The sequence below is a fragment of the Chlamydotis macqueenii genome, chromosome 1 (genome assembly GCF_036417535.1).
Source record: "Chlamydotis macqueenii isolate bChlMac1 chromosome 1, bChlMac1.mat, whole genome shotgun sequence".
NCBI lineage: Eukaryota > Metazoa > Chordata > Aves > Otidiformes > Otididae > Chlamydotis > Chlamydotis macqueenii.
Window position 1 is genome coordinate 18,868,781 of NC_141556.1, and position 26,615 is coordinate 18,895,395.

At 36.1% G+C, this 26,615-nt stretch overlaps 1 protein-coding gene across 2 annotated transcripts in view; it reads left to right on the forward strand.

The window, feature by feature from the left end:
- TAFA5 (TAFA chemokine like family member 5) overlaps positions 1-18,037 on the forward strand; it is a 432,621-nt gene extending 414,584 nt beyond the window's left edge. The window contains exons 4-5 of one of the 2 annotated variants that reach the window (XR_015257553.1): positions 14,350-14,442; positions 15,754-18,037. Coding sequence is in view for 1 of the 2 variants with exons in the window: in XM_086739967.1 (XP_086596093.1) it covers positions 15,754-15,762 (9 nt within the window). In the remaining variant the exon portion in view is untranslated. The remainder of the gene's footprint in view (positions 1-14,349; positions 14,443-15,753) is intronic. The other variant, XM_086739967.1, reaches the window with a different exon arrangement.
- Positions 18,038-26,615: the final 8,578 nt, after the last annotated feature.

Genomic DNA, 26,615 nt, shown 5'->3' on the forward strand with positions numbered 1-26,615 from the left:
GAGACTCCACTCTTCCCACCCATTTTTGTGTGTTTGTTACATGTAAGATGTGATAAAAAGCATCCATTTATGTCTCCTTTTATTTGGAGCTGAGACGTGAGACAGCCTGCGGGTGTCATACCGGAGTAGCACATACCCTGTACCATCTTCAGCAGTTTAAAAATTGCATTGCAAAAAAGATGGTTTAGGCACTACACCCAGTCCAAGGGAAAGAAGTAAATGTTGGAGGAATTTTTAAATGTTGTTGTTTTAAAAGACAGAACAAGATTACCGTAAGAAGTTGCCAGAACCTCTTTTTACGGTCCCTTTCCCTTATATTTTCAGTTACTTATTTTTTATTAGTATGGGTAATACAGAACAAATGCTACAAAAATATGTTATCCTTAGATCTAACAAATAGCAGAATCATACTAGCAATAAGACAGAGTGTGCATTAGTCGGTCCTAAATACAGTCCTCAGAGAGTATGATACATTTATGAAAGTTTTTGTCCTTTTTTTTTGGTCCCTTCTTAGTGTTTTCAGAACATCTTGTAAAGCTTGTTGAGAGCATCTGGTTGAGCTCTTTGAGAGCAGGTCTGACCTTGGGCACTCCAGTCAGTCCTGCATGCCTACAGCGTAGCTTCACTGTAAAAAACATCTGCAAAATGGCTTTGCCGATTTCCACTCTGTGTGCTTCAGCAATTCCAAATCAAGTTAACTTCATTAAGAAAATAAAACTAGGTCTCCTTCTGAATTCATTCTTAGTGAGAAACATGTTTTGTGGAGACATCCTTCAAAGACAATGTGGAATGTAAGACTGGTGAATGGCGAGGATGAAAAGATGTGCAGAAGGGTATCTGCTCCCCCATCACGTGCCATAGTAGTCAGCCTTCCTTGCTGTTAGGGTAGATATTCCTCTTGAATCTTATGATGTTGTATTTATCATATTTACACTGAGAGGCACGTAAGTGTTACTGTTGAGTAATATTCTATTGCACTACAGCATTCAAAACATTCAGGATCATTTTCAAAAGCAATTTAGGCCCATGGGGGCTAGAACCTGTTCAGCTTTATTCACTCTGACTTCCTTTTTTGTAATTCTTGAGGAATACAGCCCATGGTTGGAACAGAGATGAGTGCTTTCTAACAGTGAGTATGTGTATTTAAAATGGTTTTCAATAGATTTGGTGTGGTAATTAAGGCACAAACAGGTTATTGGAGGGATCACACTGGGAAATAGGCTTTCTTGAATGGAACCGTGCTTTACTTGAATCCTCTAGTGCAATGTATTTGTGTATATACTGTCCCTTTTTTTTTTATGAAGCTTAAATCCCAGACTGTGTTCAACAAATATCCTGCCTAGTATCTTTGGTCCTTGTGATTTTAGAAACAATCTGTTTTTCCTGGTGAAGTTGCTTGCAGGCATATCATTTCACTTTTACGCACATCCAGGGATGTGGCTACTGTGGCAAAGCTGAGCAATTCAGTGCCCGTCTTATAGCTAAGTGTGTTCGATATCCACTAAGTGCGTGTTCCTTCATGTAAGTCTGAACTGAGGCTGTGCCAGTGCATATTGGTACTCCAGGCTTCTGCACACAGCAGTGAATCCGAAGGCAATTTCCTGGAAAACCAGAGCAGGAGAGGAATGCAGCAGCCTTATTTTTGTAACAATGCCGCAGAGGACTCAAAGCCAAAGCCAGAATCCAATCCCTCAGGAGGTGTCATGGAGTCTGAATGTCATTTTGCAGGTTAACTGCCTGGGGACTAATAGTTCTGGGAACCTGTGGGGTTTTGGGCTGTCCAAACTTCTACTGAGTCAATTTATCAGAAGTCAGGTATTCTAGTCTGCCTCTCCCTATGCAGACTTTTGTCACATAGTACATGTCAGGCAGAAGATTGTAGAAGATTGATTCTTTCAAGGAAGTGGCTGGTTGCTGCAATTTATTCCTGGTAGATCTCACAGCTGCCACCCTGCTTTGCTACTAGGTGCTGTAGGTCCTGGTGGAAAAAAGTAGATGGGCATCCATGATCGCTGGAGCCTATTCAGGTCTATCAGCATTCAGTACGCTAAGGCATCTGCACGTGGCATGCTGGGGGTAGTGAAGTGGATTTAGTGGTTAGACTTAATTAAAAATAGTTACTGATGAGGCAAGAAACTTGTCTTCTATTCTCTTTTCAGGGTAGGAATTGAAATTTACTTGGTCTCTAGTCTAGAGTTAAGGTAAGGGAGAACACTAAACCTTTCTTGGTTTAGATGTACCACTGTTGCAGCCAGGTACATTGCAAAGAGAGGGGAGAATGTGATACTGCAACCTAGCACAGAGGATGCTCTTTTGAAGGGATTCTTAAAAAAAAAAAAAACAAAAAAAAAATAATAAAGGAAACTACTTGAGTGGTTCTTTACACATCATCTAATTAAAAATAGACTTGAATCTGTGAACAGACTGACATTGCACTGAGACATTCACCAAAGAAGTACTAACCAGAACCTGCAGACTCACAGAATTCAACCAAGTGCTTCTCTGATGTAATAAAATTTAATAACTCTGCTATGCTAACAGCCATACCGCTTCCAGATACTGCACCTAAATATCTCCTTAGCCCCCTTATTGCTTTCTATGATTGAAAGTGTTACAGAAGTGCATGCCTTATTCCCTCTCTGGAATCCTAGTGAATAACTTCCTTTACATTTTATAGTTGATAGCTGTGAACTGTGTTTAAGGTAAAGTGTGGCCGTTAGCTGATGGTTTACATAGTACAACAGACCATATGCCTTATTTTCAATAGGAGCTGAATTGTGAGATCTACAGTGTTTGTCCATACAGTTGATCAGTCATAAATCAAAAGCTTTTTATTATAGATATTAAACAGAAGAAATTTAATCAACAGGTAAATAATTACACTTATTTGGCAAAAGGACGAAGGAGCATTTATTTTAATTATATGTCATTTTGTAAGCCTTAAGGACTTAGCCAAGGGTTCAATTTATCTTGCTTATCTTAGGATTGAAACGCTTATTTTCCCTTAACTCACAGACTTACCAGACAGAAGAGTTCTGCCACACTTTTCAGTTTAGGACTCTACAGGTTATACTTTCTATGAGCTGAATATACTTTACAGAGATGTCTGGGAAATAAGCCAGTTATAATGGTCTCAGGAGAATCTGCAGGACTGCAGAAAACTTAAAAAGTATACTTATATTTAAGTACATGAATGTCTCAAATTAACACAGCAAATGGCAATTGACTGCTTTTGATGAGTCTTGGCACTAATTTAAGATCAACCTATGTATAAGGGTTTAAATCAAAATGTGTTTATCTCTTTGTTGACATTAATACAGCTTCTCAATTATGTCTAGTTATAACCCATATCTTTTTTTTTCCTTATTTTAATGCTTTTTGTGTGTTTTTGGCTTATCGGACAATGGGTAATGGTTTTAAAACAGAGGGAGGTAGATTTAGATTGGATATTAGGAAAAAATTTTTTACAATGAGGGTGGTGGAACACTGGAACAGGTTGCCCAGAGAAGTGGTGGATGCCCCATCCCTGGAAACATTCAAGGTCAGGTTGGATGGGGCTCTGAGCAACCTGGTCTAGTTGGAGATGTCCCAGCTTCTTGCAGGGGCTTGGACTAGGTGACCTTTAAAGGTCCCTTCCAACCCAAACTGTTCTATGATTCTATGATTCTACAACTGTATACCCTATAAGTGTACAGAGCAATGTCATTGCTAGGAATGATAGGATCATTTTCAACTCATCCTGTTTGTTAATTTGATGGCAAATGTTGGAATGCAGTTTATATGTACTTGGCCATGGGTGCCTGGTCCATCTTTGAGAAAGACAACCTCTGGCAAATATTGATAATTTTTTTTTTTCCCCTATCTGGAGTCAGCCCTAAGCGTTCCAGATGTTAGAGATCTGATTTACTACAGTGGCAGATTTTGAACAAAAATTCCCATGAACAGAGCTTATTGGTGAAATATGCAGATACCCTACTATTTGTAGAACACTAGTGTAATCAAATATCAACATAAGTACACTTTTAAATGGAAAATCATGGTGAAAAGGTCTTATGTTACCCGTTTATATAGCTGTTCTGCATTTTTAAAGTCTATATGAGGAATAATTACCACAGGTTAATGAAGCATACTTTATCAGACTGAGTTTAGAGACTTGACAGTGCATATATTGTGAAAAAGTGAACCCTTCTCACCCCTACTGTTTAGGCAGATAGTGTGCTGATGTGGAGTTTTTAAAAGGGAATGGAGAAGATTCAGGAACAATTTGAAACTCTCCTGACCCAAATGTTAAGTCAACAAACAATCAGAGTAATAACTAATCATATTTGTTAAAACTTGGAATTTTCACTTCTTTTTAACATTGAAGTGTTTCAATACTTTCAATTTTGGAATCCAAAAGAAACTTTTTAATTGTATCACATTATTTCTCATTTTCGTTATTCTTATGATATTGTTTTATGGCATATCACTAGCAATTATAATGTATTTCATTCCTACTTATGTGTTATAACAGAATGTATTGATCTAATCAGCTTTTAGGTATGCATTTTATTTTGTAATTGTCTTATTTTTAAATTATTAGGGCCTAATGCTACTTACCGCTGATTAAAACATCTAGAACAAAATGTCTACAGTCTCTGCAATAATGAAAAGATGCTAAGCATCAAATGTAATAATTAGAAAAGCAGCTGTTTTCCTGTTAATATCTTCACTTGAAATATTTTTTTCTAGGAAGATGAAAACGTCATCTTATCTTTAGAAGTTGCACAGCATATAGTTGTTTGTTAAAAAACAAAGCAAAACCCAAGAAAACCAAGGAACATATTTTTTTTTAAAATATTAAAAAAAAAGAAGAATTAGTGACATCCAGATTCATTCCCTTATGTAAGGCACTTACCAGTTCCATTACTTCAGAAACAAGTTGCTGTTAAACTTCTCCATCATCAGTGGAGAGACATAGATTCTTCCAAAAAGTAAAGTTTTATTTAATTTACATGATAGAAGCAATTGTATTTTTTTCCTCCAAGACTATCAGGCAATACATTTTTTAGAGTATTTGATATGATTTATGTGTTCTAACTGGAAGCATCTGAAAAAGATAACCAAGATATGTGTACATAGTTGCAGTATGTGCTGAAAAGACTGTATTGCCACCTCAAAATGTCTGTTATTCTATTAAAAGTGTCCTCGACTAACGAAATCCTAAATTAGGCTTTTAGATACCTAAAGGTCGGTGGAATAATTATTACAGCCCAGTTTTATGTTATTTTTCAGGTAGAAATATTATAGAGTTTCAACACAGCACAAACAGATAGCACCATGACACTGAAAATAAGACATCCTGTCAGTTCTTACTAGCAAGTGATGCTAATTATTTAAGTAACAAATGCCAGAATTAATAGTATATCTTATTACACAGTGCTACTCCTGGGATACAAAATGAAAAGACTAATTGATTCACTTTAAAATGAAGGTTTAATTTTTTGAAACACTATTTTTTTTCTTAAGCAAAATTATTCAAAATAATTTTTCCATGTTCTTGCACCTATTGAGTCTAGCAGGGATAAAACACTTTATGAACAAAGTTAATCATTGCATGTAGAGGGGAGTTGCAGTTAAGCCTTACAAACAGAAGTGACTACTGGGGCAAATTTTATGCTTGTACCTTGCAAGGCTGTCTTTCAATAGCATTTTCCTGCCTGTGTTGTCATTCCCACAGTGGTGCCTGTGAATCTTACAGAATCTGTGGAACACACCCACATTGTCTCCTACAGACAGCAGATTTCCTCTCCTACTTAAAAGGAAAAAAAAAAAAAAAAAAAAAAAAAAGAAAAAAAACAGCTTCTATTTTTCCATTTCTGTTTAATTAGCAAAAAAAAAAAAAGAGCCGATGTCAGAGAAATAGAAACTATTCCTTATTCATTAACCCTGATACAGTGACATCTCCAAGAAACTCATAGCCCAATCCAAGGCCTGTTTGAGGAGGATATACAGGTCTCCTGACAGCAGAAACTCAAACGATATGATATCATTTGTGCATTATATATCTGTTATATATGTCATGTAATTCCTGACCTCAGAGGAAACACTGATCATTACTTTTCCCATCTGATATTTATGAAATGTTGCCTAGCATGTCTGGCAGAGTCAGTATTACATTTTCCTTTTCTTCTGTTTTGTCTCTTGTTTCTATAGCATCTGAGTTTTGTGTGATTTCTCATAAAACATTCGCAAGTTTCACCCACACAGGCCATCTGGACTATATTTAATATTTTAGGACCTATCCCCTTAACTTTGATGTACTTTCCTGTATCTGCTAAAACATGGTGATATCTCTTCCTTCTGTCCTGAGAACCTCCTCCTCACAAACCCAGACATATCAGAGGAACCAAGGGCTTGATACTGCCAGCAGCTGAAGTGTTTCAAATCTCTTATATATTTTTTTCAAACCTGAGAAAATCTATGGCAAGAAAAAGAAATCTGTGAATTCTCAGCAGCAAAAATCTTACCATAATGAAAAAATTCCTAAATTATAATATATTATATTAGAAAATAAGTTTCATGTTAGTGGTTCCTGGAGTTGGTTTGTTGCATTAGATTATGAACACAGAAATAGTACTGTGATGAACAGCACAGGTACTCCGTGACCCACCACACTGGATTCACTAATGACATTGTCAATACTGTATCTTGATCCCTGTCTTCACCTGAAGCTTATTTGCTTCTCAGGTTCACTGAAAGTCATCTGAGTAACTGTTTTATGAACCAATAAGGTCCGTTCTACACCTAAGATTGGAACAAGTGAGGAATGGAAAATGTGTTTTACTCTGATTTAACCTAAGAGAATCTCTTAAATTGCTCAGTCATTTCTGAAGTATTCTCAGGGTCTGATGTTAATATTTATCATTCTTATAATGTGAAAACAAGCTTGAAAAATAACAAAGGTCAGATAAATGTTTCTAAGAAACAAATTGACAGCTCTCATCACACTTGTGATGATGTGCTTAGTGAAATAAGATGCTTATCTGTGATTCCATCCTCCTGAACTTCTAGGATTATGTGATCACTGCAATGACATTTCTTTCTTAAGGATGGACCGACACAAATGTTTCATGGCCTGTCTCATAGCCTTCGCTAACTGAACCGTGATTACTTGCTTCTTAGGCACAGGGACTCATCATAAGATTGGTATCTTATTCATCTTCCCTATTGTCTGCTTGGCCCAATCCAGAGGAAATGCTCAATCACAAGAATATGGTCTGGGCAGTGATGCATGTGGTGTTACACTACGGTCTAGTGGGTTGCTTATGACCAAATGAGGCCCACTGAGTCACCAGCAGGAGCTGCTTGAGACTCTTCCACTTGAGAAAGAGAATAAGAGCAGAATTCAGTTCCCTGAATTCATGTGTCCAGGACAGCCTAGATACTCCAAGAGTCTAAGATGTGTCCTGGAGCACAAATGTATGACACAAGGTCTTTCGAAGCAGTATCTGGAGATCAGGAGAGATGTCCAAGGATATCCCACAGGCACTAACCAGCTATGTTAAAGCATGATTGAACTCTAGATTTTGTTAACTCTAACTTATATTGCACTTATTCATATATAGATACCTACATTTAGGTCTCATAATCTCTGAATTTGACCCAAGGAGACTGTAATAATGGGGAGATGAAGGGCTGTCATGGAAGAGACACTGGGTTAGAAATCCCTAAAATCAGATTGAGAGAGGTTACTACAAGGTATGTGATTCACCTCACTTCTATGAGAGTCAAATGAAACTAGATAAGATGATAAGATTCTCTGAGACTGATATCTTTGTGTGTCAAGAGAAGATAAAATTCACATCCTCTCCTGCTCTCTAAAAGCTGTATTGCAGTTGCTTTTATATTTTTCTGTCTCTTGTGTGTGTAAAATTTATTGTAAATTATAGAAAATTCCTTGACATTTGCCACAGTTTATTTTTCCTCTTTTGTTGTTTGTTTTCAGTCTACTGCAGAAATCTGATCACCACAGCACTGCTTGCCAAAATACCACAGAAACAGGGTAGGGAGAGTAATGGTGATCTTGCCAGATAATTTAGATCCAATATGCTGCACAGTGAACAGAGAGCACTGCCTCCAGTAGACAGGGAGACAGTGGTTGGTTTTTGAAATACTGCATTGTATACATCCCTATTTGTATTAGGTTTAAATATATTTGCACTGTTAATCAGAATGCTACACAGTATAATGCATTTAGGTGTCTGCTTTGCCATTAAGGGATTAAAAATGTTTTAATTGGCTACTTTGGGATAATGATCCTTAAATTCCCTGTCTCATCCTTCTTCCTAGTTTTGCCATAGTCATGCAAAACTTAAAACTGGAGCATAAGCATAGATGTTCAAAAGGATATTTTAGTTGGAATTATAAGAATATATCACAAAACAAGCATAAAAGATTTCCTGAGAGGAAGTCCAAGAGGACTTGTAGGTCTGCAAAGGTGTATGGATATGTTGTCATTGAAGAGGATCAACATATATTGCTGTATGCTAAATCCTTTACTCCTGTCAATTTTCCCCTTACTCCGTTGAGAAATCTCCTACCTGTCCCCAAATCTTGAATAAAATACTCTGTTAATTCACTACATTTTCCACTGTCCTTTCAGAATGTTTATGGTTGAATTAAGAATCAAAGGATCTCTAAAACTGCTTGATTTTAATCTGATACAAGACAGGAATGTTTACTTTTTAAGGAATATACATTTCCTTTTCCTGAAGAACCTCACTGTTTTTGTGGTCAGGTGTTTCAGGGAGAGATTTTTCATATTTTATAATGTGTCTTTGAGGCCAGGAACTAAATCTCATAAACATATTAACAAGGATCTAAAAATCTGTTAGGTTGGAAAATTTTGAGTTTGCACTGAAAGTGTGTAGAATCAAGGTTTAAAAAGCTGAACTAATTTGTGCTGATATGTGCTTGAGTTGTTTTGCATATATGTATTAGAGAAGTGTCTAAGAACAATTCCGTTTTTGAAAATTTTACCAGTAGAAAACGTGCCCTTCTTTGCAATGGACATGACGACTAAGAGCGATGATGGACTTTCTTCTGTTTACGTGTCCACATACATTTGAGTTTTGTTGAAGACCACACTTGCTTTTCTGTGTTTATAATGGATGCCTGTATGTTATTTCTACAAAAGAATGCTATGTAGGTTCTTGCTTTTGTTTTCAAAGCAGGCTATGAGAGAATAGAAACCCTTCTACATTCTTTTTACCTCATCTATATATATATATTCCTCTTCTACTCCCTCTCCCCGTTGTTGTCCGCTTACTACTTTCTCCTCAAGTCATAGACAAAGGCTAAGCAGAGTAATGTTAAATACTGAGATTTATTTCCCATACACAACATATTTATAAAGATTACTTGTTAAAAGTCATCTACTGTGCTACATTGCTTTCTGGAATGATGCAAAACATTACTGCTTTCTTAAGCGATAAATTCTCGGATGGAATACGTAAAGTAGACATAGTATCTCACTGGTGAACACTGACTCTTCAATTCCTTCACTAGCAGTTGAACTTCCTATTTAAAGCTTATGCTTTGTAAGTCAGAATTACCTCTTTTAATGCATGAAATATCCTAAATATTCCATCTAAAAGTGTATTGCATTTTCGATGTATTATTCATCTAAGTGTAACTATTTTCACAATCAGTCTTAGGAAACCACTGTTCCAATTTTTATTGTGAGAGGCTAACCTTGCTCCAAACCAACTGCCTGTCAATCAGATGTCACTCACAGATGCCTCTGAACAATCTTCTCCTCTAATTAGAGATGAAAAAGTAACAGTTTTGATTTGTCTGTGGACTTCAGCACTAGTTGATGTGGGTTGTTTGGTTTTTTTTTCCTCTTTTTCCATTAAGTAGACTGGTAAACTAACTTATAGGCAAGACTGTTTTTTAAACTTCATAATTAAAACTCACATCACATTCTTCGTGAGATATTCTTCAGTTGTGGCAACACAACCATTATCTTATGGAAGAATTTAAGGCATTTTTTCACAAGGAGGTTTAATGTAATTAAGGCTATGTCTTTGTAAAGATTTGTTAATCTATAAACAGTATGTTTTAAATTTAAATATATAGGTATGATTATTCAGAATTCAGTATACATTAAGTTATTGAATTTAAATGTAACTAGATTCTTACATGCATTGGTGATTTAATCTGAACGTATCTCCTACCTTAGAGAAAAGTCTCAGGAATGGTAAATCCAGGTTATTTTTTCAGTACCCTGAGGAAAGCCCCTGGCTATTCTTATACACTTTCAGTTGTGCTAATATTGCAGTTGCTTTTATTTGAAGAGTAAAAGGGAGGTAGAGAAATTTTTCAAGTAATTTTTCAAGTTTACTGTTCCATGCCAGTTACAAGTCTTTCTTAGTTTTACCTGCTACTGAGCTTCATAGAGGTGCATGCCTCTAACCATTGTAAAAGAGCAAAAAGAAATCAGGTACAATTGGGTTACTTGCTCAAAGCCTTTAGCTAGAGTTATTTTAAGTGTGTTTGTTTTTCACCACAACTGGTTTGCATTGCTATGCCATACAAGATGTGTGATCCTCTTCATCATCCTCTCTTTCTAGCCACGTTTCTTCAAAAAGCTGGCTTTAGACTTTCATGGGGGGCAGAATGAGACCTGCTTGGCTCTTGTATTATCCACAATAGGTCCAAATGCTAGCCCAGCCAAAAATCCCCCATGATCACCTTTGTGCTCAAGGGCTTTGAATGTTCTGAGCACATATTCTTGCCGCCGTCTCTTCTGCCACCTCCATTGCTTTTCCTTAACGTATGTTCAGATGCTACAAAGCAAGCTTATGTTATGATGTATGCTTAAGCCTGAGCTCTTAAACATAGGTCACCTACATGGCTCAGGTTCAAATGTATTTCAGCTGGGTTACAACACTTGGTTCTAACATTCTAACATTTTAATTCGTTGTAAGGTTTATCTAATTGTAAGAACAGTTCCACTGCCTTCACTAGTATTGCTTATGAAGTAGTGGGCAGTTCAGTAGAAGGAAGGAGTGTATGATCTGACCCAGCACATTCCAAGATCCTGTAAGTTCCAAAAAAGGTAATATGTAACAATGAGTATTTTAACAGAAAAGGAAATTAATAATCAAAATGATAGTCCTGACAGATGATCAGGGGAAGTTGAAAAGAGCTAAGAGTGTTATTTAAGAGGAAATGGCACCTTTTTTTTTTGTTGTTTTAGTTCCAGACATATTATTGATATTAAAATAATTTTAATTGGAAAAAAAAAATTAATTTGCAAAGAGTGTCAGAGTTGGAAAAAATACTTCTTTCTGTGTCTGACTTGAATAGTAGAAGTGAAAAAAAACCAAATCATCGATGTTAAAGAAAAGGCATATTCTCCTAGAAGATGGCTAATAATTGGATTCTGCTATTTGTAACTCATCAATGCTACTTTGTTGGAGTGCAACACAGGAAAGCATACCTGTGTTGACACTACCTAATGTGCTAGGCTGCTTTTCAGAAACAGTCACCCACAAGCATCAACACCAGATTTAACTGATCTTATTACTCCTAGTTCTGCAGATATTACAGTTTGAACTCTGAAGATGTCCTTCCTACAGCTAGCTCAGTGAGACACAATACAGCACTACTAAGTATAGTAGCTTCCACCGAAACATTCAAGGCCAGGTTGGACAGGGCTCTGAGCAACTTGATCTAGTTGAAGATGTCCCTGCTCCTTGCAGGGGGGTTGGCCTAGATGACCTTTAAAGGTGCCTTCCAACCCAAATTAATCTATGATTCTAACCTACATCCATCTCTGTGAATTATCTTTGTGCAAAATGTTGTGGGGTTCAGGTTTTTTGTTTGGTTTGGTTTTTTTTTTTCATACAATAGTACAAGAAGAAAAACAACCCAAACCAAAACCAAAAGCCATTTACACTGATGGGTGTTATACAGAATCCCAAGATTCACAGAGGCATTTTTAAGACTGTAGTGGAAAGTGTAAAATACACAGTTTAGACAAGTATTTCAGCTGTTAGGCAACACTGAAACCTCTTTAATAGGACCAATTACTTTGTAGGCATCCATAAAATTTTCAGAAATCAGTCCTAGGAACACGATAGATACTTCAGAGTTGTCATTGCAGAATGCCAATATAACTTCAACAGGCAGTCATGTTAAAACAATTGGCTACTGTAGCAAAAATAACGACTTCGGTTCACTCTTTTGCTTTTATTCTGAAAATACAGAGTGGAAACCAGATGCAATTGCTAAAACTTTACCAGACTTGACATGGGATTTTTGGTATTTATGTGGATTCCATTTTAAATAAATGTCAGGTCAGACATGCTTGAAACTCAGTCCTGACTCTGAAAATATTTGCCAGTTACAGTAAGCCTGGCTCAATTTTCTGATTTGTGATGAGAAATTCAAACATTTTGTCACAAAATTCAATCCTAGATACCACACTTAAAGACAGACAGAGGTTTTGGGGTGTGTTTCTTTTGACAGAAAGCCTGTGTAAGTTAGCAAAGCACCACATATTCCCATTGTCTCAAGGTGACTTGCATAAATTGTTTCCTTTGTCTTTGACCATAAGAATGAACCAATAAATTATTTTGTTTCATGTGCCACTAGGACACAGCTGGAAATAGACTATCCCTTATGAGACATATATGGTCATATGAAATGTATTGCTTCTTATGCTTCAGATTATCTGTTAGTAGACAGTCAGGAAAATTATTTTTCCTCTTGAACAGGATTATGTGGAGCACACAGGAGCTTGATCTTCCATCATGTAAACAGTCAGAAAACGTACAGTAGTATTTTAATATGTGCTACTAGATGCCCACTCCATATCTCAAAGTTGAACAACCTTAAGAGTTCTCCAAACCTAAAGCCAGAAAAACTGCCTCCTTCAGAAGGAAGCAGAACCTACTGTCTGAAGCACTGGGGAGATTCTGACTTCAGTGAAATCAGTGGAAAACAGACTTGTGCAACGGTACCTAGAACTGACACGAGTCCTTTGTAAAAATGGACAGAAAATAAAATCTTGTACTACATGATTGGTACCCAGGCTGTCTTTAATTTGATGCTGCTGCAAATTTCCTAAGAGAAGGGGAAAAAAAAGTTATAAAACAATGTCACCATACCTTTCCCAAGCTTTAAAGCAGTTTTGTGCATGTAGTTATTGAATTTATAGTTTTCATTGCAATTTATTGATCTAATTAATATTGTAAAAATTGCTGCCAAACAGTCCTCAAGAGCACCATTTTCCTTCAAACTTGCCTATCAGGGATGTGATACTTTTCATGGTTCGAACTATTAGTATAAATAGTAAACAAGTCCTTTTTTAATGGTCATTTTGGGAAGCTTTCTTTCCTCTTGCTTGATCTGTCTGGTTTTCTGGGGAGTCATTAATTTGCCTGTAATGAGGAATGAAAGGGGGAAAAAAAGAAGGTGGGAGCGTAAGTGTGCATTCTTTTCTTGTTCTCTGGACTCTTCATGCTCTCTCCTGTCCTCTCTCTCATTTTTATCTGTTGTTCCTATTACCTACCTTACTTCTTTTTCACGCCTTCATTAATAAATGATATCTAAACTTCCCTGGCTAACCTATGCCCTTTTTTCCCCACTCATTCCATTTTCTCCTGTCATTGTCTAAAGCTGTAAATTCAACTCCTGTTCTCTATTCCTGTCATCACTTTATTTCAAGCCTGCTCTCTGCCCTGCCTCAGCATTTTTAAAATGCATAATTGACTCCCCTCTTCTCTCCTTCCTTTAAAGTGTTGATACTATATTCACACAGCAGGGATGTGCAAAGTGGAGACAGGGATAGCAAGTCAGGAAGGAAGCTTTTATATCCATAAAATGACAAAGCAGCAGGTATCTTCAAATGAATGTGGTTGTACCTGAATTCTTTCTCCATCCTGGGACCAATATGGTAGAGAAGCACACTATGAAAACATCAAATACACAGTCCATCAGTAGTTTACGCTGTTGCTTTTAGCTCTGGGCCATTCCAGGGTAATTCAGGAAAGATGGAGCTAAGATAGCCTAATTCTTAACGCAATAGTAGTTTACTTTTGGACTTAATAAACCATAAATCTTTTGCTTTGTGTCTTGCTACCTAAAAAGTATTACTACCTCAAAAGTTGCGGTTTGTTTTGTTTTTTTTTTTTCAAATGGGAAGAAAAATAGAGGGCATAGCAGAAACCCCAAGAAGGAGTATAAAGGGGAAACAGAACAATTAATAGAAGTATAACTCCAAATAATTTCTCTTGATGAATGTATATTTAAAAAGGGGAATATACCACAATAATCAACCAGGTTTTTTGCCTTCAGCCTGTCTGAGGCCATGTGGTTTGGAGATCTGATCACTAGTCCGAAAAGGAAAGGCTGTTTGCAAGATTTCTGGGGTGTTTTTTCCTGGAAAAGGTGAGAGGACAAAAGCAGAAATCTATGACATACACTTTATGCCTTATAAGGAAAGTATTCATCTATCTATCTATCTGTCTGTCTGTCTATCTATCTTTCTACATACATATATAGAGAGATCCATATGTTTCAAGCTGTCACTAAATTGATTTGAAGGCAGTTATTTCTTTCATTTACTTCTCTGAGGGTTAGGTTAAAAACTCTCAATTTAATACACGGCTTGAACCAAGTGAATTAGATTTTCTTCTTTCTTTTGCTTTCACATTCACTATTCAGTATTTTCCAGAGTTGTGCATGGTATTTCCATCAGTAATAACAGTTCTAACTATTTGGAGACAGAACAATGCCAAAGCAGAAGATAGTGTTTGAACATTCAAATCACATTTAGTAACAATCATGCTTGCTTAATATGTCTCTAAAAATTTTGTCTTGTATAGTATCTGTGTAATTTTGAAACCGTTTCTAAACAGATATTTTGGGTGAGCATGAGTAGCTGGCTCCTTGTTGTAAAGCCATTACTTTCTCATTTGTGTTTCTGCTGTCTTCCAGTACTCTTGTTTTCTTTAAGTGTGAACTTTGGTTTTGTTTCTCTTTTAAACCACTGCTTCTGTTCCATTTTCTTTTAAACCAGTTCATCAGGCAGTTGTTTGACCATTTTCATTATTTTGGTTTGTTTTTTTTTTTTTCTGCTGTGTAACTAAAACAATTTTCTGATTAAATTGATTATTAATAAACATTGTTTATATTAATTTGCATTTGTAATACCATCGCTAGAGGGCAGTATTGATTAAATTAGGTGCACTCTAGTGCTCATTTGGAAACTTAAAGGCAGAAAAGCCTCCAGTATAAACATCATTACATTTTAAATAAATACTCATGGCTTTCATGTCCATTTTTCATCATATCCTATACATAAAAAGTAATAGTCATCTTAATTGCTTGTATTAGATATTGTTATATGTAACTTTAATGCAGGTAAAAGAACATTCTGTGATTTTATTTTTATGAAAAAGAATGTGCATGGAACTTGGTAGAAAGTAGATGGCATTGAAGTTGTTGTAAATTATAATTTATATTCATTACTTTATTAGAAATAATGATTAAAGTGTTATTTTTATAATAAATACATATTTAGGTTTGTTCATATATTGTTTCTCAGGGAAAATGTTTGCTATGAAAAATAAATCTCTTCCAATTCATTAACTGTCTCCTTGAAAAATCTCAGTATAGTATATTTTAAAATAATGGATAGCAAAGATAACCAAGATTGTAAATTAAGACACTGACTCATTTGTTCTTATTGATTTACAGGTCTCCTGACAAATGCAGCAACACAGAATCCTCGTAGGAGTGGTTTAGGCTCTGTGTGAGCTACTTAACTTAGTCAAGTTTCACTGCTGTGGATCATCATCCGTTATATGTCATCAACTCAACTGTCTGTTTCTCTGTATCTCATGAATGACAGCATAATTCCTCTACATTATGAGCTAAAGTTTGTTCTACCATACTAAGGATCACTGGACTAAGGAATATAGAAAAAGAGATATGCTTGGGCATTAGCAATACAAAAAAGTTCATGATTAACGTTTCATCTGCGTTACACACCACTGCTGGACTTGCTGTTACCTACATGTTTTAATCTGAAGAGTCTGCTACAATGAAGAGTATCATCCCAATCAGCCTTAGAGAAGACTGTTTTGCCTATGGGAGGACACTGAGGTGCAAAAGAGAAACTCTTCTTGTGCCCTAAACTGTCTGAATTGCTTTTATTTTCTTATACTTTCAGTATACACAATAGACCAAAGAGCAAAATCTATTTTAACGTGGACACAATCTTACTGATAACAGAATTATGTCATTAAATTTTAGGAGGTCTCCACAAAGACATGATTCCAGCTTTCACAAAGCTGAGGTGTTGTTGTCCAGCAGAAGTCTTTATGGAAAGCTGCAGTAAAAACTAACTCAGAGACCTGCTCTTGAAATGCCACATTCAAGAGAACATATTGGAGCACTGAGAGAAAACGACCTATGTTTGAAAAACTTGGACAAAAAAAAACCCACAAACTGTCTACATGGCACCTTTATTCCTCTGTACTTAGATTGACTTTCTCATACTAAAATCATTTTCAGTTTTAACCAGTTAAACATGCCTCTTCTACAGTTCCATTTTTGATAGTTAAAGTTGGATAATACAGTATTTGCAAAGAGCATGTTTGGTCATCTGTGGCCTATGTCTCATCTGATACACCATTTAGCACCAGAAAGCAAATTAAAGAGAAAACAAAAGTAACACTTGTTTGAAAGAGATCATTAAATGTATTTTGAAAAGCCTAAAGTTATATATTTAACAGTTTTTATATGTTGTATATTTGTAGAAAATCCTATTTAACAATTAACGTGATAACTCTGACAGTCATGACAAGTGGTTCAGAGTTAAGTTGTGTTTTATTACTTCAGTTGTCTCTGAAGTGACTGGTGTCGTTTGCTTTCTTCCATTGGGACATTCTGGATGTAAAGCATGACCAGAGAGGACTGTGTAGAAAAAGCAAAGAATAATGTTGTTTATATTGCATAAATGCATTCAACCATTGCACTGTTGGAAGGCATTTTTTATTTTTATTTTATTTTTATTTTTTGTCTTTATGTACTGATAAAAATAGAGTGTAAAATATTTTACTCATTGCTCTTCATAGCAAGGTTTGGTTCTCTTTCTTTCTCTCTCTCTGTCTCTCTCTCTTTCTCTCCCCCTACTTTTATGTAAGGGTCAGTTTAAAGTCTGTTCCTTGATCCCATTTTCAGTGTTTTACCTCATTGTTAGAAAGCCCACTTTTTTTCGGCATTATTGGTTAGTGAAATTTTAGCAAAGGCAGCATAGATGAGGGGGAAATTATGATAAAATAGAGAAACAAACAAAACCTGGTTCCCTTTTACTGTACCTTTCGATATGTAAGTTTGGTACATATTGGTATAATGCAATCAACAAGGGAGCTTAATTTCTTCCTGGCAAAGGTATTATGGTTTCAAGTATACTACCTAATACTCCAATTAACTTTTAGTGTTATGCTAGTTCTATTCTACTAAAGAAAAATATATAGAGATCGTTCAAGTGACCATGGATGAAAGGTACAAAAATGAAAAGTTGATTAAAGATTTTTTTTTTTAAGCCTGCTCTAATACTGAGGCTTATTTAATGCAGAGGAAACATGAGCTATGGATCATTTTGTCTTCAAGTAAAATCAGTATATACAAAATTCTTATTTAATCTTAGGATTTTGACCAGTGTCAAAGTAGCAATTAAAGCCCAGCCACTTGAAAAGTGTTATGGACTGACTGCACTATAAATGACCAATGTCAGGTTTAACATGTCATGCAATAAATGATGGTAAATACATTTACTGTACATGTAGACCTCAAGAGCCAGATCCTTCACTCTACCAACTCTCTGTTTTGATTTATTTTAAAGGCAGTGTAGTAGCCTTATTTAGTAAACACAGAACAATTAAAGATGTTACATCATTTTTGTTGCTTTACAGTATTCACTTTTGTGTTGGTTCAGCTAAATTATGAAAAATAAAGAAAATCCTTTTATAAGTGAGACTTTTGTTCCCTGAGCATGACATCACCAAAAGAATTTCACCAGATGATCAGTAAGATGCAGGCACAGAGAGGAAGACTTAGTGATGGAATGGGAAATTGAGGCCCTGGGATGTGTTTTGAAATTGAAGTTTTACCCTACCCTTTTCAGGTCTTGGCTACCTTCATTCTGGTATGCTCAGTTATAGAGCATCTAAGGTCATTTATTTTCTGGAAATCAGATCCCACTAGAGGATCAAAGAATGGACCTCTGAAATCTTTACATCTAAAATCATACTTTCCAAACAGTTCTGAATATGCAAGCTTATGTCTTTGTTTTCTGGGTACTTTAAATGTTAACAAAAGGTAGATGTACATCGTTTATAATGTCTACTCTGGACAAGAAATATCAAAGACAACAGATTCTGATTATTCATTAGAGATGAATTCTAGTTGCCGAGTCTCCTGTGTACAACAGACACCTCAAAGCACTTAAAATGTGTTTTGTACTTTTCCCTCCTCCCTCAAAATGTACAGTTTCAAACAAAAAAAAATATATATACTGGCTGCCTTTGTCACTGTGAATTACTACTCTAAGAGCAGTGGTGAAATTTTTCTCTCTCAGGAGCAATATGTTTTCAGAATATTGTCAACTTCTAATTTTACAAAACTAAGTTACATAAAAAAAAATTGTTTGTTTCTGCAAGTATTTTATGTATTTGCCTCTTCCAAAGCAAAATTTGAAACACAGAGGGGAATGTCTTATTTGAATGCTATTAAATATTCTTCATTTCTCAGCTTGCAAACAAGTAACTTTTTCAAAACACAGTTGAAAGGGAACAGAAGAATACAGAAAAACACACAATAGACTAATAAAAACAGCTTATAGAAATGTGGTAAATCTTTAAACATTTTTGAAAAGGAGCTTCTCTGTAGCTTTCTGTTAGCCCAGGCAAGGACAGATGTAACTACTGCTTTGAACATCTGGGATATCAAATGGAGCAAATATTAACACACTATAGCAATCAATATGACACATCATTCACCAATTTCATAATTATAGCTTTTTTTTTTTCCAATTCATTTCTTCTCTGCAGTAGCTCAGGTTTTATACATGTGGTATCCTCAGTCATTCACTTATTTACTGAAACTGTACCCACATGTTGTTGCATAAATCTTTAACCCAGACACTTACCATCTAATATGGCCTATTCATCACAATCGTGAGTACTAATTAGAGTTTCCAGAAGAAAATAAAAAATTCAACACTGTATCTGAAAAGCCTACATGGCTATGAGGAACAGCTAAACTAGAAGGTGGTAAATTGTTTGGTTGACAGGAAAATCACAGCACCGACTACCTGGGATGTTGAACTAGTAGAAGGAAAACAGCACAAGCCAACACTAGATGTAGACACAAGAAGCCAAAAAAAAAAAAAAAAAAAAAGAGTGTTTGTTCAAGGGGAAAAAAAAACAGAACCAGCTTTCATCACATAAACCTTCATATGTGCAGTATCTTTCCACATAAAAAAATACAGAAGAAGGCATTTGCTTTTAAACTTATTTGTGTGATTTATATTAAGAATAACATATACATGAGTTACAAGCAAAGACCAGGAATGGGTTGACTAGTGGTGTTGTGTACATCTACACAAGCAGTCACTCCTCCCATTAATGGGACAAAGTGAGAGACAACAGGAAAATGGAAGCCTTTGGCATGTAACCTCCCAAGATTTAAAACTGTTTCAAATGAAAGATTGAACCAGTAGGACACAGAATGGCATTTTCTATGAGGTTTAAAATGGACCTAGTGAAGACTGGGTTAGAACCAGCATGAAATAGTGGAAAATAGTCCCAGTTTCTTTTTGCTAAGACTTGTAAGAACCACTGTCCAGCAGTATAAATTGTATTAGCCTGCAGACCAGCTTGTTTTTCAAGCAACTTCAAGATGGGCTAAGGGTAAAAGTTATTTCTAGGTACTTTTATTCCTCCTGCTCCAAACCCCCAGGAAACACTTTCCAGACATCCCAATAATAGCAGTAAAATTGTGACTGGAATTGGGTAATAATTCTCTGAGGAGAATTATTAATGCAAATGAAAGCGATTAATGCAAATAAAAGAAGTAAGTAATTTTTTTTTTCTTCTTTCAGGGATATTTTATACATTATGTTTTTTTATTTATCACACCTTCTTTAGAGAGAATTTACGTCAATGGAATGTGGGAACTGTCAAAGCAGTTCAGCCAAATCCTTTCTCTCCGTTGATGCCATGTCTTAACTGAAATCTTTTTTAAATTACTGGGTTCTCCAAGTGGTAAAATGTATCATAGCCTTTCCTGAAGTTTCTTCTAATCTTCCAGTTACTGTTTGATGTATGCTTCACATCCTCGAAGAATGTAGTCTTTATATGTATTTTTGCCTTACATAATTACAGAAGTTACGGCTAAGCAACTAAGTAACTGTTTGTAAATTCTTTTTCCTTTTTTTTGCAATGAATCTCAGAGTGGTCTTAGGCAAATAAGGATGGACAGAAAACGTCTAATTTCAAGCTGAAGCTTCAATAAAGAACGGAAGCCAAGAAGGAAACTGAAAAGAAAACAAGACCAGAGAAAATTAAAGATTTTTTATTTCAGAGTATTTAGTAAGTTCTTTTTAGTATTTAATATGTTATAGGGGAGCCTAAAGGAGTAAAATTTGAAATAGGGAAATAAGAAAGCAAATACTATTATAACTGCAGAGATGAGAATTTTACTGATAATATAATTGCCTTCTTTCAAGATATAAATACCATTAAAATTTGAGGCCCATAGGTAATATGTAAAAGGTAATGCTGTAACCAATTAAAATAAACTAAAAAACAGGAGAATATTGGAAATAAATTACAATAAGACAGAATGACAGAATAGATAGTGACTAATAATCAGCCGTCCTGTGGGAGGATTAACACAAGTTCCTGTACTGCTTTTAACTGTGAACAAAATATGAACACTGAGATGGCCTAGTTTGTTAGTATCAGTAAATTACAGAAACTAGTGAAGATGTAGGTAGCATATACTTGCATAAGGTGCTAGTGGCATTGATGTCCTCCATGGCTGGCTTGGATAACCATGACCACAATTTTCTAGGTTTGATGTTACCAACATTAGACTATTGAAAGTGATGTTAAACCACATCACTATGCTGCGCTGATCCAAAATGACCTGTGAAATTACCAAAGTTGATTAGCATGTAATCAAAAAAGCAGCTTTTCTCAAAAAAAAAAGAAAAGAACAGCTGAAATAAAAATATAGAGGCTGCTAATATTAAAAAAAAAAGCTAAAATGTCAGAAAATGTAATAAAAGGGGAAAAGTTCTGTAAAGACCTTTCAGAACAATCATGAAAAAGTTTGATAGTAGAAACTTCAAAAGTGTCTATGTTAGGAGTATAGGGTCAGATATAATACAAGCAACAATGTAAGCATGTGCAGAGAGCATTTTCAATTAACTAAAGAGCCTGAGCACTACCTCAAACAGTGATTTAAATCACCATGAGCTAGTGTCTTCCTTCACTGTATATGAAGAAGCCTATGTATATTCCTATATTCTTAAGGAGAGAGACAGGTGGTTTATTACTGGTTCTTACACAGGCATAACAATAGATGTCAACCACCTAAGGCAGAGACTATAATGACAGGAAATGTTGACATCAGCTGTCATCTGAAATTACGTACTGAGTTGTGAAGGTGCTAACAGAAGGTTGGCAGTAGCAACCTGAGGCAGTTGTTAATGTACAAAAACATTGCACAAAACAGGAGCTCACAGAGCCCCAGTGGCAGTAAAGAGGGCCTTCCCATCACAATGACTAATGCAATTGCAAGGTTAATATATTTACTCCTATATGTAAGGTAATATATTTACTCCTGTATATGCAGAACATATCTGCATGGGTAGATGAAGACAAATGTGGGCCAATTCTGTTCACACTCCGTAGTCGCTTCTATGTGAATGGATTTAAGCAGCCTCCAGAGACAGCAGAAATGTAACATAGACTATAGCTTTACTACGTATTAGCCTGACTGATATGCTATTAGCAAACAATAAAAGAGTATAGTAAGGCCTGAAGAAAATTATGTTTAATTTGGCACAAGTCACATTTCTTCCTCAATGAAGCCATGTAGCACTTGGTTTTCACCAGAGACAGATTTTTTTCTTCCCAGTATTTTGAAGAGAGCAACATGACAGTCATAATGTAACTTCTAGCCCATGTAAAGCAAATCAAATTAGAGTGAGCTCTGGAAGGACAGAAATTCTAGCTGAGTAAATAGCAAAGACCTCACTTTGCACAGGAAACCAACACCCAAAAAAATGAGAAAAATCAGAAATAATTGTAACGCCACCCAAGCTCCTTGTTAGCTCATTCTTACTTAAACTATTACAATCATAGGAGAATCTGCAATGTAGTATACTCAATAGCACTTAGAATTACATGCAATCATGCACTTCTTTTCATTTTAATAATTTTTGAAAGCTGATAGGACACATCAGGCTCCCCTTCTTCAAAAGAAAAAGAAGACATGAGTCGATTTACTCTGCTAGGAAAGAGGAATGCAGGGAATACAGGCTGCACGTTACCATGTTCCAGGTACTTCTTACCACATGCAGACTCTAGAGACATCAGGAGAAATGTGGGAAGAGTAGAAAGTGTTGCCTCAGAACAATTGAACCTTGTGGCAGGACAAAAATCTATTTAAGGGCCTGAAGACAGAAACTTTGCAAATGGATTAATTAAATCGTAGAATCATAGAATAGTTAGGGTTAGAAGGGACCTTTAAAAGTCATCTAGACCAAGGCCCATGCAAGGAGCAGGGACGTCCAACTAGTCAAGAGAAACCTGAAAGGACAGGGGATCTATACAGCATTTAAAGGTATTATTCTCACTTTTCTTATTCAGCTGATTTGTAGACAGAAAACAGACAGACAGAAAACCCAAAGTGATTGCGGTAGTGTCCAGTATCTTGACAGGCAGTGAAAAGCAAGAGAAGGAACAAGTATAAAAGATTGCTAGAATTCTGAAAGAAAGGACTTTTTGATAATTATTTTTAAAAATAATATTAAAAAAATGTAGCAAGTACACAGTGTTGCCTCGGTTTAATTTAGCAGATACAATACTGGGATTGTTGTTGATGATAGTAAATGTCTCCCTAACTTCCTCAGGAAAAGCTTCTATACAGACACCTAACTACAAGAGCAGAACCAAGCTATCCCCATCCATTCTGCTGTCTGGAGGTATGGCTGGGATCTGTGGAGATACCAGATGCAAATGGAAAATACCCATGCCAATATATTAACAAGGCAATCAGATCATTTGGAAATTCATTGGTACAAAAGTGATGCCAAGCCTTATTTGTTATTTAGTCTTAGTTAAGTTTATACACATAGTCCAAGGCCTTAAAATCCGAAGAATAGCTCCTAGAATCTGAAATAGCATGTCATTGATGTCTTTAGGATGCAAAGTTGTTCTAGCGTTTACAGGAATTACAAATAACTGCAACCATATCTTTACGTTTCTGGCACAGTAGAACCAGAAGATGAATGCTTGTTTCTTGTTCTTCTCCTAATACAACAGCCAGCAGCATCTGCTATTTTGGACATATTGACTAATGATGCTTGAGTGTGACTGAGTGTTACCTTTCAGCTGTGATGATGGGAAATTTCCATTGGATTATACTGTCCCATAAACCTCTGGCTTGGGAAAAAGTTGCTGCTTTGCAATGGGGAGTCATTCCTGATGCACAGTTTTAGTTCCCATATGTATGCCCAGAATTGCAGTGAGCCGTGCAGAAATCCAGGTGAGTTAAATTGCCTCTCAGTGTGATCAGTTATATGTGTTTTGGTGAAAAAAAAAATAAATCATTGAGTTAAGCCACTAGTAGAGAAACTTTTAGTAACAGATTCTAGCAGAGGTGGAATAGGAGTAGACAAGGATAGTCTGAGTCCCTCTCTTTTTTAGATCATTGCAAACACCAGTGTATTGTCTTTTGGAAGATGACTGCTAGTAAATTGGCTACTTCTTTGTAGTTCTCTTCCAACATATTCACTTTACTGCTGAGTAGACCTTATCGGTGTTTGTGAGATGACTGAGCAATTTAATTACAGGTTATGTTTAGCATACTGGTTTTATATTAAAAGGAAAAGAGGAAGGCTGCTTACTTGCTTTGTCCTGGCTGCTTCACTCTGTTTCAAATGTTATTATGGAGGAAAAGAGCAAGTTTGGGAATACAAAATTCAGTGAAAAGCCACGGATGAACACAAAGAGTGTGGATCTTCAGGGACAGAGGAAGTTCCCGATAAGAGCAAATGGCCACACTTCGTACGTGTTGAAAAGGAGACTCTTGTAGGAACCTGCATGGGCTGCTGTAGAGCTTCTTGCAACCAAGGAAGATATGGAAACTTTCTAAACTAAAAGATAAATACAACAAGTCGGAAGGGAAAAGCTGTTCTGTAATCTTTGTTATTTTAATTGTATCCATCAGGTTAGACATAGCTTTCTCTTCATGGCCTAACAAAATCTAATACTATGACCTGAAAACCCTGCTAGACCTTGTTGTTTGCATACCTGAAGAAATGTGTGCAAGTGGCTCCATGGCAAGACTTGTTTGTATTATTTTGATGGTGACTGTAGTCTCCTTAGGCAGTTTGAGGCATGGAGCAAACTTCCTCTCCTTTTTCTCCCACTTGGAAGCCACAGCAACAGGTCAGGCAGTGGCCTGGGAGTGGCTTCAGCCTGTAGTGCTGTGCAGACACATCCACTGTAACAACTACAAGCAGTTCTAAAGGAATTATTTTAATAGAATCATAGAATGGTTTGGTTTAGAAGGGACCTTTAAAGGTCATCTAGTCCAACCTCCCTGCAAGGAGCAGAGACATCTCCAACTAGATCAGGTTGCTCAGAGCCTTGTCTGATGTTCAGTCTGATTTTGCTACTGGTGTGGTTTTGGCAGTGGAGGAGTACAGTGCAAACTAAAAGCCCAACTCATGATATTGCCTCTGGCTGTGCACTTCTATGCCAGGTGGCCAGCAGGCCTCAGGTTTGCTGCTCTGAGGGGATTTTGTATAGGCTGCATAATCTGCAATTGCTGTGTTTTGGCTGCCTTTCTGAGGAGAAAAAGGATGAAGGATTTCTTCAGCATCTCTCTCTTCTTTAAAAAATAAAAAATATGCTTTTCCAGAAGTCTTGTATCATTCTTTCATTGCCTGTCTTGTGGAGAAGAAATAGGAATATGAAGTCTAGACATATGCACAATAAAGCTTGTTGGCTTTCTACTTGTAAAGATGCCCTGGGTTTGGGAACAAAGCAACCAGATTGTAAGACAGTTGTTTGCACCCAACAGTATTTTTTGGTGCTCTGAGAACAGCTCTTCCTCAACAAGCAGCTTGACCTGGAAGTGAAAATGGAAAGAAAATGGTTGTTGCTTCTTGTTCCATTTCTTAAGATTATGCCTAAGATTATGTTCAGAGATGAGAGCATTCCCAAGTTTAAACATTTACTCACTCAGTGAAATAATTCAGAAGTCTGTGTATAATGATGCCATCTGGTGACACCTGTCATAATGATATTTAGCTTTGTTATTTTTCCAAATACAATATAAAAGCCGTACCGTGGCTTCATCAGCTGATAAGTGGTCCTAAAAAATATTGCCATCTACAAGAAGGAATGTAGTTCAGAGCCTTCTAATATTAGTAATCAGAGAGGCATGTGACTGAGAAACACTCTGCTTTAATTTTACCTTCAAAGACTTCCTTACAACAAGGTTCACCAGTTCTAAGGGCAGTAGGAATGTATTAGTTCCTTAGACAGTGAGTCAGCTGCAGGGAATATATGCTGCACAGTAATCTATTGCTCAGCTACAGTATGCACCAGGTACCAAGGCAGTACTGTATTGCTATATTCATTTCCCTGAAAGGTTTCCCTTACTAGAGTGCATTGACCAATATTTCAGTCCTACCATGAGCTAAAACAGCATGAAGTAATTAATTCAAAATGTAAAAAATAAAATTAAAATAAATCTACACTTAGTTATTAAGAAGTCCAGCAGAGTACTCTTACAGTGACAGATGATGTTAACCTATAAGCCTTTATAACTTACATGGTAATAAAATGGGGTTACATTTTGGAATTAAATTGATAACATGACCAAATCGATTTCATTAGTGTATCTGTCATATTTGCTGTTAATGATGGCTAACAGCGGAATAGGAACTGACAACAATTCCTGAAAAACTGTGCAGACCAAAATTATATTATACCGGAATTCATGAATTTTAATACCCTTTTTTTTTATCATGGTTTTTTTTTAACTCCCTTTTTAAATTTGAAGCTCACAAGAAGAGAATTAAACTTTCTACACCTGTCTCAGCTCCTATTATTTCTATTGTTACAAGTTAATAGGCTCAAGAATGGAAGACATTTCCACTAACTAAAACAAAAAAAGGCCTTGCTTGAGAGTCTCTTGTGAGTGTTTATGGGGGAATGGATGAATCTCCACTGCTAAAGTGTTGACATCAGATTAATTTCTCTTGAATGACTAGAGAGCTTTAGGACACCCAAATTGCTGTTTAGAAG